At 38.1% G+C, this 15,762-nt stretch overlaps 1 protein-coding gene across 1 annotated transcript; it reads right to left on the minus strand.

Moving 5' to 3' along the window:
• Positions 1–5,259: 5,259 nt before the first annotated feature.
• Positions 5,260–14,050, minus strand: LOC137105950 (uncharacterized). The gene is made up of 16 exons (XM_067488800.1): positions 13,897–14,050; positions 13,701–13,755; positions 13,056–13,088; positions 12,786–12,959; positions 12,533–12,684; positions 12,330–12,419; positions 11,182–11,248; positions 10,483–10,646; positions 9,275–9,371; positions 9,162–9,188; positions 8,896–9,072; positions 8,339–8,487; positions 8,163–8,252; positions 7,501–7,579; positions 7,246–7,409; positions 5,260–6,239 (listed from the first exon to the last, which is right to left on the minus strand). Exons 2-16 carry the CDS (start codon positions 13,753–13,755, stop codon positions 6,084–6,086), a joined length of 1,674 nt encoding a protein of 557 aa, XP_067344901.1. The 5' UTR covers positions 13,897–14,050; the 3' UTR covers positions 5,260–6,083.
• Between the last annotated feature and the right edge of the window lie 1,712 nt (positions 14,051–15,762).

Consider the following 15,762-nt stretch of genomic DNA (forward strand, 5'->3'; position numbering starts at 1 on the left):
TCAGCAGGTACTTTTACATTATGTTTGTTTATTTGTACTTTTAGTTACATTTTTACTTTAATTAAAATTTTTTCAAAACCAGTTTCCCTGGCTGCATTATTACATAAAGCAGGAGCATGACGCTCCCGTTGTGTCACGCCACCTTCAGTAAATCTATGTGTTATTATTTTTCCAATTCTCAACTGGGATGGGCTCCATCCCCCGACCACCAGAAATAAGTAATAATAATTAATACAAAAATAACAAAAAATAATAATTTAATATTATATTATGTTGCTGTATTTATATAGGACAATGTCCTGCACTGATCTAGAAACCATAGACGTTGAGTACAATACCACAGGAAGGACATACTGTATGGCTGACCAGGGAGAAAATGTCAAGCAAAGTAACACTGAAAAAAGGGCAGCATGGTGGAGTGGTTACTGCTGTTGCTTCACAGCTAGAGGTCCCCAGTTCAAATCTGCCTGGCTGGCTGTAACCTTGTGTGTGTGTGTGGAGTTTGCATGTTGTCCCCATGCATGCCTAGGTTGCCTCTGGGTACTCTAGTTTCCTCTCGCAGTCCAAACACATGCATGTAAGATCAACTGGTAAGTCTAAATTTCCCATATGCATGAATGGTTGTCTGTTTAGATAGATAGATAATAATAATAAACTGTACATTGTGCAATTTAGTGAGTCCTAAAAATCTAACATACACCAAAATGCCAAAAGTATTCGCTCACCCATCCAAATAAATGAATTCAGGTGCACAAAGCAAGGTCCAAAACCGATAGAACACCTTTGGGATGAATTAGAGTAAAGACTGCGAGCACTGTGTATTACGTATTTCATAAACACACTCCTAAACCTCGTGGAAAGCCTTCCCAGAAGAGTTGAAGCTGTTATAGCTGCAAAGGGTGGGCCGACGTCATATTACACCCTATGGATTAAGAATGGGATGTCACTAATGTTCATATGGGTCTGAAGGCAGGTGTGTGAATACTTTTGGCAACATAGTGTATGTTCTTGCAGTTAAAGGTAGGGGCAGCTGTAGCTCAGTTGGTAAGGCAGTCGTCCACGGACCACAGGGTCGGTGGTTCAATCTTATATTTCGAAGTGTCTCTGGGCAAGACATTGAACCCCCAACAGCCCTTTCCCATCCCCAGCTGTGCAGTGCCGATCTAAGCCCAGTAGACATGGGGAGTGCGTCAGGAGGGGCATCCGGTGTAAAAACTGAGCCAAATCAACATGCGGACAATGATCTGCTGTGGTGACCCTGAACTCATGGGATAAGCCAAAAAACAAAAAAATGTTCTTGCAGTTAAAGATAATGGATGGATGGATGGATGGATGGATGTTAAATGAATGATGAGGGTCCACAGTATCAGCACACCAAACATATGAATCCATCAAAGATTTTATGCACTGTATTGTTTATTTGGTATTGTTGCTGTCGTGCTTTCTAATGTGCCACAGATTTGTGCAATCTACAAAAAGTGATCTTATACAGTATGTATAATATATATATAGTAGATGTTAACACTTGTCAACAAAGGTTAAACAATAAGAGAAGGCTATTATCAAGGTAATTTAAAGAGGGTGTGCATTAGTGTCTCCCTGCCTCTCCCTGGGATGCAGAAAACAACATGTGACATTAAAAGGGGGTAATTTAAATCCTTTTTTTTTTTTATTTACCCCGTGAGCAGTGAATGCAAAGCTCCATTTTAATTTTTTATTTAGTTGAAACTGATTGAACTGATACATTCAGGCTTCACGCTTTTCTGTCTTGAGGAATTCAGGAAACTGATCTGGTTACTGTATGTGTACAACATGTTGTTTTTCATGTTTTTCATGTTTCATTCTTCATGCTTGATCATTTAATCAACTCCTCTAACACAGAAGATTCTCCACCTTTACTACAGTTTAAATCTAATGAATGTGTGTCGAGGCGCCCTAATCCACTTCTAAATCACTATGGCCAAGATGTTGTCTATGTTTTTGGCCAACTGTTGAACTGTTTCAGATGTATAGTGATTCATCTGTATGGTCACTTTTGTAGATTTGTCCTAAATACATGGAACATATCACTCTGTATAACAGCAGCACAGGCCTAATCTAGAGAATGCATGAGCCTGTAGTCAGTGAATATTGGATCTCATTCATGTGTAGCTTTTTATGTGCAGCTTCCCAGGGGGCAATCATATTTGTTAAGAGGAACCTTTGATATTATAGTGATGGGATGGCTTTTATGTCTTATCTTTGCTGGGTCAGGGTTAAAAATTGTGCACTTTACCATATACAGGGTTGTTCAAAAATAATAGCAATGTGATTAACCAGAATAATCCAGGTTTTTAGTATAATTTTTATTGCTACATGGCAAACAAGTTACCAGTAGTTGCAGTAGATTCTCAGAAAACAAACAAGACCCAGCATTCATGATATGCTCGCTCTTAAGGTTGTGCAATTGGGCAATTAGTTGAGGTGGTTTTTTTGCAAGGTGTGTTTTCAAAAAAATAGCAGTGTCTGCTGTTGAATGTACAAACTCAAAACTATTTTGTACAAACGTTTTTGTTTCTAGGATTTAGCAATCCTGTGAATCACTAAACTAATATTTAGTTGTATGACCACAGTTTTTTAAAACAGCTTCACATCTGTTTGGCATGGAGTCAACCAACTTGTGGCACCTCTCAGCTGTTATTCCACTCCATGATTCTTTAACAAAATTCCACAATTCATTTACATTTCTTGGTTTTGCTTCAGAAACAGCATTTTTTACATCACCCCACAAGTTCTCGATTGGATTAAGGTCTGGGGATTGGGCTGGCCACTCCAAAACATTACATTTGGTTTGGAACCAAGACTTTGCTCGTTTCCTAGTGTGCTTGGGGTCATTGTCTTGTTGAAACAACCATTTCAAGGGCATGTCCTCTTCAGCATAGGGCAACATGACCTCTTCAAGTATTTTGACATATGCAAACTGATCCATGATCCCTGGTATGCGATAAATAGGCCCAACACCATAGTAGGAGAAACATGCCCATAACATGATGCTTGCACCCCCATGCTTCACTGACTTCACTGTGTACTGTGGCTTGAATTCAGAGTTTGGGGGTCATCTCACAAACTGTCTGTGGCCCTTGGACCCATAAAGAACAGTTTTACTCTCATCAGTCCACAAAATGTTCCTCCATTTCTCTTTATGCCAGTTGATGTGTTCTCTGGCAAATTGTAACCTCTTCTGCACATGACTTTTTTTTAACAGAGGGACTTTGCGGGGGATTCTTGAAAATAGATTAGCTTCACACAGATGTCTTCTCTCTGTCACAGTACTTCATGTAACTCCAGACTGTCTTTGATTATCCTGGAGCTGATCATTGCCTGAGCCTTTGCCATTCTGGTTATTCTTCTAACAATTTTGATGGATGTCTTCCGTTCTCTTCCACGGCTCTCTGGTTTTGCTCTCCATTTTAAGGAATTGATCATTTTAGCTGAACAGCCTATAATTTTTTGCACCTCTTTATAGGTTTTCCCCTTTCCAATCAACTTTTTAATCAAAGTACGCTGTTCTGCTGAACAATGTCTTGAAGGACCCATTTTCCTCAGGCTTTCAAATGCATGTTCAACAAGTGCTGGCTTCCTCCTTAAATAGGGGCCACCTGATTCACACCGGTTTTTTCACAAAATTGGTGACCTCAGTGATTGAATGCCACACTGCTATTTTTTTGAACACACACCTTTTAACTAATTGTTGTAACAACAGACATAGAGCCACATGTGTTTCTGAAAGACTGCAGAAGTTGTTCAACAACAATCCGGTGAGGTTGTTTTCTTGCAATATCTTTGTATTGACTACAAAGTAGTCATGAAGGGCAAGCACACACATTTCGGAGCTAAAAGCAATTAAGCTAACAGTAGAGTTACAATATTAACATTCACGTAACAAGGATCGTAAAGTCAGAAGTCGTTGAGAGAGATGCAATGTATCTGTGTGCGATGCAATTGCAATTGCAGACAAGTAACTCTTACTCATGACGCCAGAGAGTACAACAAATTACGTGCTGTAGCTTAGTTGGTAAGGCAGTTGTCTATGGACCATTGGTTCGATTCCCAGTCCCTCCTGGCTACATGTCGAAGTGTTCCTTGGGCAAAATACTGAGCCTCAAGGTGTTCCTGGTGGGTCAAGTGAGCGTCTTGTATGGCAGCCACCGCCATCGGTGTTTGACTGGGTGAATGAGAAGTTTGAATCAAAAGTGTTACATAAGCAGTCATTTACACGCACACACACACCCAAAATGGATGTTGACATTGTTCGGATGAATGTTAAAAATGTCTAAAAGTGAAAAATAGAAAGATTTTCAACATGAACTCATTCTTGTGTTGACAAAAATGTAATACAAATGATCATTTTTAACCAAAGTGACAAAAGTGGTATAAAAACACATTGATTCTAAGACTGGGAATTTTTGACCCACTTATGGAAGAGTGTAAGGTCCAGTCACCAGTGCATCTAAGGGTTAATCGAATCAAAGCAACTTTTAAAGGCAGCAGAACCCCCTACAAACAAGTCCTTCAACTTTAACCCCATTGTTTTTACCTGCCTTTTCATATGGATCAATGAAACTATTGAAACATAGCTGCCACGTAAAGAGGCAGGCGTCTCTTAAAATCCTACTCTATTTGACATCACAGTTCAAAATTGTAGAAACCATTTACTACTCTGGATCCAAAATGGCACCAGTTACCAGCTTTTTTCCTGTAAACACTCAACTATGAGCGATTTAAAATGTGCAAACACAGTGGGTTGGCCAGAGTTAAAAATAAAAATATAAAAACATTAGGGGCCGGTTAGGTTAGAGTTAGACACTGGGTAATGATAGGATAGTAAAAACGGTAAAAAGACAGTATTTCCTTACCTTCATATATCGTGAAGTTAAGGAAATCGTTCTCTCACACCGACTCAAACCCCAGTCTAACCCAGTCTTCTGTGTCAAAGCCCTGCGTTTTGTGAAGCACCTTCCATCTTTGAAGGTTCTGTATAGGACATCATGGTGTCACGTTGGCTACTGCCATCAGATGTAACCAAGCAGTAAGACGTGCTCTCCATCATTCTAAACAACATATACTCTATGGTATTTGATAGATGGACAGTCTACCACCACCCACCCTCCACTTCCATGTTTTTGGTTATTACAGTTATATTAAAGTTTCCTTAGTGCAAAGATTACTTGTCAGAAACCATTAACAGTGACAAAACCAAAAAAACACTTCACGTTTAAACAGCATTAATACAATCATTTATTTTTACATTTTCAGCCTATCTAATACAGTCCCTGCTCATACAATAACTCAAGGCAGCCACAAGTCCTTTTTGGCATCGTCTCTTCTCTCAATAGATTGCAAAAAGAAGCAATAATTAATACTAAAAAATAAATGCTTGGCTTTGTAACTATTCACAGTGTAGACAGTCTAAAATTACCTTACATACACAGTACATGCACTGAACAGGTCATGACAAAGCAAAGCAGATGGGGATTGGATTAAATCAGGGATTACATCCAGTTTGATACAAACCTAAAGTCACTTCTGGTTCATGTGCTAAAACCAAAAGAGGCTCTTAGAGGGATAATATCAAATTTAAAATGGAAAAAAATATGTCCCCATCCACTGGTGGAGTTAGGTTTTTAAATCAATAAAAAAATCTAATTCTGATCATTTAAACAAAAGGCCTCAAAGATGGGCTAACATTTAAAAATTGCACTAATGTGGTTTGGCACATGTGATTTTATCAATAGTCTTTACCCCTTAACCAATTAATTCTTCATTCCAAGCACCTGTGCTCAGTGAACCATTACATACACGTAAGGACCAGTGGGTCATATCTGTGTTGTATCTACCAAATGCAAGTGCAATATTTTCATATCACCAGACCGAAATGTTAACATACTTCACAGTGGATGGAGGGCCTCATGACACGGTGAGGTTTCGGAAAACAATAAACAACCTATTCTAAAATGGTTTGCTAATAAGGTTTGAGACCATAATGTGAGCGGAGGGAAAGATTATTCATGTCCAGTTGCATTTCATCTTCTCATAAATGCAGATTACAGCAAAACATACAGGCACACAAACAGCAAAAGTAGTTTGATGGGTCCAGGGGCACTGGATGCTGATGTGGTGGTGTAGATCGTCCTTGTATTTAGAGCTTGTGTAGGCCGAAATACACTGGAATATCCTGTCTGCTTTGGGAACATCATTATCTGGAGGGATTAAATCAAATTTAGGACAAACAGTTTAGCTTTAAGTTCAAGTGTTCGAAGGTCCATAGCATCTAACATGGTCAAACATTTATGTTGTTGCACACAAAGGGTTTATTGATAATTGTATAACCAACTATATAAAAAACGTAACATGTTCTTGCTGTCTAGAAAGATACTTTCTTAATGCAATTTTAAATGTTTGTGATGTGTGGACAAAATCCACAGCTCTTTCCCCAAGTTTTTTTTTTTTCCAAGTTTCAATTTTAGAATAATGTTGCAGACTAATTTAGAAAAAGGTCATATGGTCTCTAACTAATCTTTTAGTGAAATTCCTTATATTACTAATCCTCCACAGCAGTTTATCAAGTAAATACTTTGAAGATGACAAATTTGGTAATAAAACTTGAAAACGTACACTTGAACTGACAGACTACTAAGGCTTCATACTTTTGCACCATTAAGAGACTATGGTATTAGCTTGCCAAATTCTTAAAGTAAGAACACGATAATTACTCACAACTTTCAATATGGACATGTAGGTGTGTTGTGGATTCTGGCCTTACTTAATTTGGGAGTTTACTGCAGTAGTGGCTGGAAAAGGATTAAAAAGGATGACTGCCGCCATTACTGTCAATTACTTTTGGCTTAATTAAAGTGTGGGTACCAGTGCGAAGTATAAGATCACATGCTTTTCTGCTTAACATTGCTGGAAATTCATTAAATGATCATTGAATGCAAAGATGAAGGTAGTTCAACCTGTAGTGTTTGTTGTGCAGTTTAGAAAAAAAGCATTTAGTCACATGCTGTCTCTTCCTGATACACAGATAATTGTCCTAGTGACTAACAGTAATGGTTTTGTTTCATGTCCAATCTTTCATACTTCAGGAACTTGCAATGACGTGTGCTCCGCATTATTCAGATTTACATACCGTGACAGGAAATTCACTTGAGGTCATCCTTCAAGATTAAAAAAAAAAAAAAAAGTACCAAGACATATAGCACATACCAGGTTTTGATCCACCTTTACTGATTCTTTGAAAACCGTCCAAACCACTGCTTCATTACATGAAGGAGTGGTTAATGAGCCATTGTAGCGGTAGTACGCAGCTCGATTCACATTGCCAAGCAAGTCATCAATGGAGAGCTCCTCTGTAACTTCAACTTCTGAGCCTATTTTGAGTTAAAATTCACAAGATGTAATGACAAATGTACACACTTAATATTTTTAGGGAAGTATGCAAAAAAACAAGTATGTACTCACTAATATTTTGAATGGCAGACAGGTGGTTGGTCAGTATTTTCCAGCCATTTGTAACAGACAAACTTGATGTAGGATTTGTCTAAAGATTTAAGGTTTATAAACAAGATCATTTACTGACCAGCTTTGTACTTTTTTTGCACCTCCTTTCATGAACATGCTACTTCAGTAAAGTATTGATCTTGTTTTGACTTACATTCACAAGTATCAAGTGTCAAAAGTGTATGAATATGGAAAGTTTTCACATAAGCACAAGACTATAGTCATCAAGTGCAGAACCTGTAATTAAAAAATGTTTCGGGATCTGCCTGTTGAGCTAGAACCACAAGTTCAGTCTTCATCTTGTCAGACATAAAGGTAATTAAACAGTTGATCCAAATCCACACCACATTACATTCACTATACTCATAACAGTATGTATTTTTCTGTTAAAGTATTTGTGTTTTATAAACTGTGATCACACTTTCCTTTGTGCAATGCATCATGGGAGAATATTGTCCTCCCAAACACATCAGGGGGATTTCAGCAGGCATACTGTCTAATTTGAGTACAATTTATCTGGGCGGATTTAAAGTGTGGACATGGGAACATTAAAAACCTCTTCACAATTGGTAATCGTTCTGGAATTGTCTCACAAGTATGTACTACTAACACACTGAACATACCTCAATAAAGAATCCCAGCACTGCCAGGCCATTAGGAGTTCGCAATGCTGCATCCAAAGTTAAATCCTTTCTCTTGCTGACTATGTGCATCTAGACAAAGACAATTCTCATACATGTGTTGCAGAAAAAGCACAATGACAAATGGGACAGCTTAGTATTTGTATGTTTGTAACTACCTCCATTGGGTATCTTTTTGAATCCACTGTGTGCTCTGAGCCGGGGTCTTGTGCTGTGCCCCAATGGAAATGCAACTGAAGAGTGGAATAGCTGTATTCCAAACCTCCCCCAGACACCTCCACCACATTCTCGTTTAGTGAACATTCCACTGGGGGGATGACGTGAAAACAAAAGTATGTAAAATGTACGTATTTGGTCTATATTTGTGATTTAAAAATAAACAGTAACTGAACAACACATACTACTCAGTGATGTTTAAGCACTGAGGCCCACTTAAAACCTAAAACCCAAACCTCCATTTAGCAGTTTAAATTAGTCCTTAGTGACTCAAACTTCTATTAAATGATATTTAATAGAACTGATATCCCTATAATAAGATGTGAAAAGGGTTTGATGTTATATGAGAAATCATCTTCTTACTAAAGACACATTCATATGCATACATTTTCCACCACAGTTTGCAGGTCATGTGACTACACAGAGGTTTTCAAAAAGCTAATTCATCATTTTAGTTTATAGCTACACTAGCCCACAATGTTAAAGAAGACTTGCAAACCTGTGTGGCCTGTGTTAGTGATGTGTTTGATGGCCTTTTTATTGTCAAAATTTGTATAGGTGAAGGCATCAAGGTGTTTATCCATCACAACGTTTTGTGTCTGTATATTAACAGGTGACTGGCGATTGCCATCACAGGAGGATTGAGGCAGAAGGTTCCAGTGAGATGGACTGTACACTGAGGGTAGAGAGGAAAACTGAGGGTGAGGACAAGAACAGTCATATCCTAAACACTAAGACAGTCTGTACAAGTTTGCTGTTACATACCACAATGATCATAACACCATGGATGACCTAAACAACAGAAGAACATAACATTTAATGAACTCAGGCAAATATCATAATGTAGGTCATGTACAGTGTGTCAGATTCCAACTTACTAGCAGGTAGAAAAGTTGCAAACACTTGACGGTTGTTAAGATTTTGAATAGGCCGATAAACATTGGTGAGTCCTGTCTTCAGGGGAAACCGTTGGATCTAAAAGGAGCAAAACATGTTCACTCTAACAGACATACTAATCTGACACTATAATAAAATACATTTGAAAATGGTTATACTCCAATACAATTTTAGAATTTAAGTGCCTGCAAACTTGGAGTTTGTCTGTTTGTGATAATTATTTACAGTTTGGTCCTGTCAGACCTGTTTGGTGTGAACGCCCAAGAGCTGTCTCATCAGAGAAGGTCAACCCGTGACTTTCTATCCCAAACACACACGTTACAGGAAATTAGGTACATGCTTTCGGTTGGCCCTTCAGGGGTCATGTTGATTTGACATGGCTTTTTACGCCCGATGCTCTTCCTGACGTAACCCTCCCATTTTTATCCAGGCTTAGAACAGGACACACGCAGGAGCATGTGAACGAAACGTGCCATCTAGTGAGTGTCGATGGCTTAACACAGATGACAGAAATCTTACATTCATCATTGTGCAATGAAGAAATGATTCACATCAAGGACACACATCTTTCTTCCCCCTCAGTCACATGCAGTGTTTACAGCATTGTCTTATTGTTACCATCAATAGAAAAAAATTGACAAGGCTGATTATCAAACATGATTATCAAGCCAGGCACCTGTAGTTGTCTTATCTGGTGAGGCTTGACTTTATAAATCAGAAGTAGTATTTGCAACAGCTTTGACAGGTTCAGCTGCACAGTATAATAAAGCTCTGTATAAATTATGTCCTTATCTAGATGTAAAAAAGTAGAGAGAAAAAAGAAATGTCACACATTAGTGTTATTGTGGTTGTTGGACAGAAACACCCACCCATTGCGAATACAAAGGATAAAAATACATAGGGTGAAAGGAGCTTCAGATTTGGAGAAATGGTGTCCACCACAAATGGTGTCACATTGTCTTCATATCCAATACATGATGTGCTTTAAATTGAAGTTATGAAGCTTCTCTGATTTTATCATTATATGATATTAATAAGCTTTTATTGTCCCTAATTTTCTTTTGTGATTTGGCAGGTAAAGGGCTCATTAAAATGTTTTAAAAGCCCTAACTTTGGCTCCTCCTGAGAGGCCTGTATTCACTAAACAAAGCCTTTCATTTTCTTATTCTACAAAAGCTGCACAACTTACCAGGTTTTTGCCGATGTTGATTGGCTCATGAAAGACAGTCCACACGACTGCTTCCGTGCAGTTGGGGGTGGTCAGGGAGCCCATGTACCGATAAAATTTTGTGAAGTCGACACTTCCAATCAGGTCATTAATGGATATAGTATTGTTGACACGAGCCTCGGTCCCTGTGGTTAAACAAACGAAAAAGTGTAATCAACTGTTTCCTTAATGACCCTACAAATGATTGTGTGATCTTCAGAAGAAAAAAAATATCGCATGATTTCCTGTCACCATAGGATTGATGAGCTTCACTGAGTTTCTCTATAGACAGATATAGTAACGTCATTTTGTATGTGTTATGTGAACCTGTCTGAGCACATTAATCACACCACTAACTCAGGACACATCAGGTCATAGTGTAATAGCTGCTCTTTCAAGTCCTGGCACTAAACATGTGTCAGGTGCTCCAACAGATGAGATGCCAACATGTGAAGAAGTTTGACGTGAGATTCTGTGTACCTGGAATAAATACAGGTTTTTATTACAGTCCATCTTTCCTGGGAATTAAATAAGCCAGAAATGCATCAGTACATGTGGTAGAGTACGTGCCTTGGCACCAGCTTCTAGTACTTCAACTACAATACAACCTGTATTAGAGCTTGGCCAGTTTACTGTACTCAACATACTTCACATGAAGTGGTACGAGGGACCAACATCTACCTGTTATGTTTGTCAGGTATGATGTGAGCACACTCCATGGTTCCGACGGAGCTGCATCTTCTGTTGCCTTCAGGGGAAGATGTAAATACATTTAGAGTATTAATGTAACAGTGTGAAAATTAAACATTTTATACTGTTCGGACACTTGCTGTTTATATTGAGAATAGTGTCATCTGTAAATCATGTGAAACCTACTTTTGATTGTAAAAAGTGTGGCGACAACTCAAATAAAAAAACTGGGATTTAGTTTCTTAAAAAAATGAGTTCACGATGAATTTGATACCAGTATCACATTGCAAAAATATTTGGCATTATCTTAGTCACATAATCAAGGCTCTCTCTCAAAAAGATGTCGTGTAGATGGCAGCATATGTTGCTCCAAAACTGTGCAAGTTACACATGCTGTATGCATTGCTGCGCCCCTACCCCGCATGGATTCCAAACATTTCAAAGAAGTAATGTGCGCTGATCAGCCAGATTGTGCATTCTCTTCTCTCCAAAGGACACAGTGTCCATGATTTCTAAAAATAATTTTTACGTAGTGCAATTTCGATGTGGATTCGGAGAAGAAGCAGTATTTCTTGACCTTGTTCATGTTTTTTATTTTTCTTTGCATGGTATGGTTTTAACTTGTATTTATGAATATAGTGACAAACTGTTTACTGACAGCCATTTTTGAAGGTGTTTCTGAGCTGTTTTTAAAGTTGTGCTGCCTGAGAGCCCAAAGCGCACAACCACTTGTTTTACTCTTGACCGTTGCCTGATTTTCCTTGAATCTCTGTTTCTTTTGAACTGTTGAACTGGAAATCCATGATTTGTTTGTGAACTACTCTATTTGCCTGCACAGACTTTCAGAGAGTAGTAAATCTTGCCCCATTCTTCTTCTGTAAGATTCAGCTTCTGTGACACTCTTTGTACCCAATCATGAAATTGACCTGTTGCCAATTAACCTCATTAGTCATGAGATGCTCCTCCAGGTCTGTTTTATGAGCTACTTTTCCAACCAACTTTGCTAGAAATTGGGTTTGTATTGTGAATGTTAAATGTTGGTGTGGGATGAGATGAAAATTGGGTGAATGTGCAAATTCTTAACTGCAACCCATTTCAGGAGGCTCTGCAAAAATACTTTCAAGCGTACACATACATACATTTATAAAAAAACCAAGAACAGCAATTCCCTGTGGATTTGCCATGGCCTGCTCCAAAGTTAGACCTTTCTTCAGATTGACAATGTGCATCTGCAAGAGATGACAGAAATTAGCACAAATTAGTCAAAGAAGGGAAAACAAGGCATACAAAAGGTGTACAAACAATTTTGTCATGTTGTCTTAATATTAAAGCTATACAGTACCTCCATTGGATATCTTTGCCCATCAATCATGTGCTCTGAACCTGGGTGATATTCTGTGTCCCCCCAGTGAAAGTGAAACTGAATTGTAGAATATGTTCCATTAAGGCCACCTCCACTTACTTCAGAATTATTTCCCCCCAACGTGCACTTTACTTTGTATTAAAAAAAAGGTAGAAAAAAATATATATATAATACACAGTGTGTTCTACAAATTAGAGGTAAGCACAAAAAGTCACTTGGAGCTTCTGTTTACCTGTATGTCCATCATTTGTAATAGACTTGATATTCTGAGACAACAAGTTGACAAAAGTTAAATTAAGCAGACCAGGGTCCATCTGAACCATACTAGCGTTTATATTGATGGGAGACTGACGATTCCCTCCACAGACAGAACCAGGGAGGTCTCCCCAGTGATTCGGGGTGTGGCCTGTGAAAGTTAGAAGAGCTCTTAATGCCAAAGACCAATGCTGACTGATGTGTCGATCCAAAGCATTCCGAAATTCATAAATCTGCCCTTACTCACCACAGCCGGTATAGCACCATTCACTTCCAGAAACTGTAATAGACATAGAACCATCATGCTGTAAATATTGCAGGAGCAAACCAATTAATATATTTAATAAGAGATGCACTGAAATGACCCCACCAGAGGAATAGAACCTCGTCCTTTCCTTTTTCAAAATATTCTTTTGGTGATTGACCTTCTGACCCTTTAGAGGGGGTTAACCACTACTATATCCTGGAAACCACAGAACTAAATGAAGGAACAGCATGTAGTCTTTAGTTTGCTGCCCACATAATGATGTTAGAATTTTTTTTAGTTAATAAATCAAATTGTGCAATAAAAAAAATCAGTCTCTGAGGCCTTTTATTTTATTTTTTATGCCTTCACATTCTTTGTACTTACCTATGAAGGTGAATAAACATGGTAGGCTTACAAGAAGCAATGCTTTTTCACATAAAAGTAAATTCAATGTATTTTAAGTTCCTGTACAGTCTTCAAACACTTACTCACACCCTAAATAAATCCCAATTTACTCTGATAAGTGGAACCACAAGGAGAAATATAGCACAGTGTCCTTGAAGTTAAATAATCAGCACATAATTGTGATATCTGAGGAAACTGAACTAGACAGAGCCCATTATCACTTTGATGCATTTTACTCACCACATTTTACAAAAGCACTCAAACACAGAAAGAGCAGCAGAGAGGAAGGATACATCTTCATTGGGAAAAGGAAAGAGGAAAATAGATTATTAGATTAGTCTGAATTTGTTGTTTTGTGCCAATGAAAGAATGGCAAATAAAAACTGTAGAAGAATGTTCCACCAATTTATGCATTAATTTTCAGAAATCACCCTACCTTGTAGTCCAGGCGTCAAATCCAATGTATAAATAATTTTTTTTTTTTAAATCAGGCAGTAATTTACAATGAGATGTTAAATTAAAAACATGTCCATTTGCATCTCCATCAGTGGTGAAAAGGTGTCCCGGGATGTTTCAAGTCAGTGATATAGCGGAGGAGGATCAGTGGGAGGGGAGCCCACTGTGTATACAACACTCAACCTGTATAGGCACAACACATGACTAAATGACCCCTGCTGCATGACATTTTGCAACATCCACAGTTCTCCCTGAATATGCTGAAATCACCTGAGTTTAACCTTAACAATAAAATACACCAATAAAAGTCCAGGATTGAGCCAAATTAAGCTTGAATTTTAAAAGTAATAATAACCTTTGTGAAACGGACTTGTGGACTTGTGTTGTCGCTAAAATGAGAAAAGCAGTATTGTCATATCAAATACAAAGCTACAACCAGCAGCTGGTAACAGGAAAATGGAAACATTTAAAAGGTGCTGGTAGTTTTATATTTTATATTTTTTAAAACTGTTTGAATGTAATGTTTAGCAGATAGATGAGGTATCCATTTTCGCATGGCCTGAAAGTTAAAAGGTAATCAAAATGCTTATTTAAGCAGTTTTCAAATTGTTATCCCAAACTAATTTTCACTAATTATTGAATTTAAATTGATAGACACAAGTTACCATGAAAGACTTTTAAACATAAGGGTATAAACAATAACTTTCTCAAATGACACCAAATGTGTCAATACTTGGTAATGTTTATTGTAACTTTTCATGTTTACTCATCACAGCTGTTTTCCTGCCCTTCATCATATCCTCACACACAATGCTACACATCAATGCTCCAAGTCCTCCCTGTGTTTAACCATCCAGCTTTTCTAAATAGCAGGGTCATCAGGACAAAACACTTTACAGCCTGAGTGAATTGACTATATAACAAGGTTTACATCAGGGATAAATATGGGATCATAGGGCCATTCAACTTTAAGTAGAGAAAGAACCAGAGAGCAGGATGCCCTGGTTTCTAGTCCTGTGATCAGCTTAAGATGTCAAAAAAATAAAGTAAGACTGAACATGAATTTTTGTTTTGCTTTATCTCTGTGACTATACAGGAGCTACCAGGAGGCCTCAGGCTAAGATCAGTCCTTTTCTTCTAAACAGTCCAGACATGCACTTTGTAACCTTCACGTTCACAAGGTTAACCATGAGAAGGTTACAGAGAACAGGCAGCATTTAACACCAACAAGACTCTCCACCTTCAAATACATGAGATGGAAATGTCACATATATATACAGACAGTGGTGTTTAATAGGTTGTGAAATGTTTGTATAATATGATCAGATTATCTGCCTTTTTAATAAGTCCTAATTTTAGGTCACTCACCACAATTTCACTTTGGATGGTTCAGTGTCATGATATTTGATTCACAGTGTTTGTCAAATTCTTACAGCAGACAAATTGTAAATAAAGCAAAGCAGGTGTAAATCTGTTTTTACTGTTGTAATCCTGATACAGTGAGGTTAAAACTGGTGACACCAGCCAGACATCTGACTAAACAAAGTGCGTGAAGAATATTTTCAAGAGCACCTTAATGCTTTTGTAGACGTGACAACCAGTGAGCACCAGGGCTCCTCTTTCATCCTTAAATGAGTTATTCCGTTGCTGAAAAGTCGGAATAACCTGGCCTGACCCTGTTGATTTTACAACACACTCCACACATTTCCTCCTTTCTTGCAAAGTAAACTACAAATACATGATAACTCAGTTTTTCTTTGACACAGGAGCTCACCTGAAAACCTCCCAGTAGGATCCAGTCGGAGAACAGCAGCTGGACCTCATTTAGGAATCAGTGTGTTACTGG

The sequence above is a fragment of the Channa argus genome, chromosome 20, assembly GCF_033026475.1.
Source record: "Channa argus isolate prfri chromosome 20, Channa argus male v1.0, whole genome shotgun sequence".
Taxonomy (NCBI): domain Eukaryota; kingdom Metazoa; phylum Chordata; class Actinopteri; order Anabantiformes; family Channidae; genus Channa; species Channa argus.

Excerpts from the sequence above, each read along its gene's own strand:
- LOC137105950 (XM_067488800.1), bottom strand. The coding sequence starts at position 13,755 with ATGTATCCTTCCTCTCTGCTGCTCTTTCTGTGTTTGAGTGCTTTTGTA. Across the intron at positions 8,253-8,338 it reads CAAAAAGATACCCAATGGAG|ATGCACATAGTCAGCAAGAG; the intron begins GTAGTTACAAAC and ends GTCTTTGTCTAG. Across the intron at positions 7,580-8,162 it reads TGCTGGGATTCTTTATTGAG|ACAAATCCTACATCAAGTTT; the intron begins GTATGTTCAGTG and ends TTAAATCTTTAG.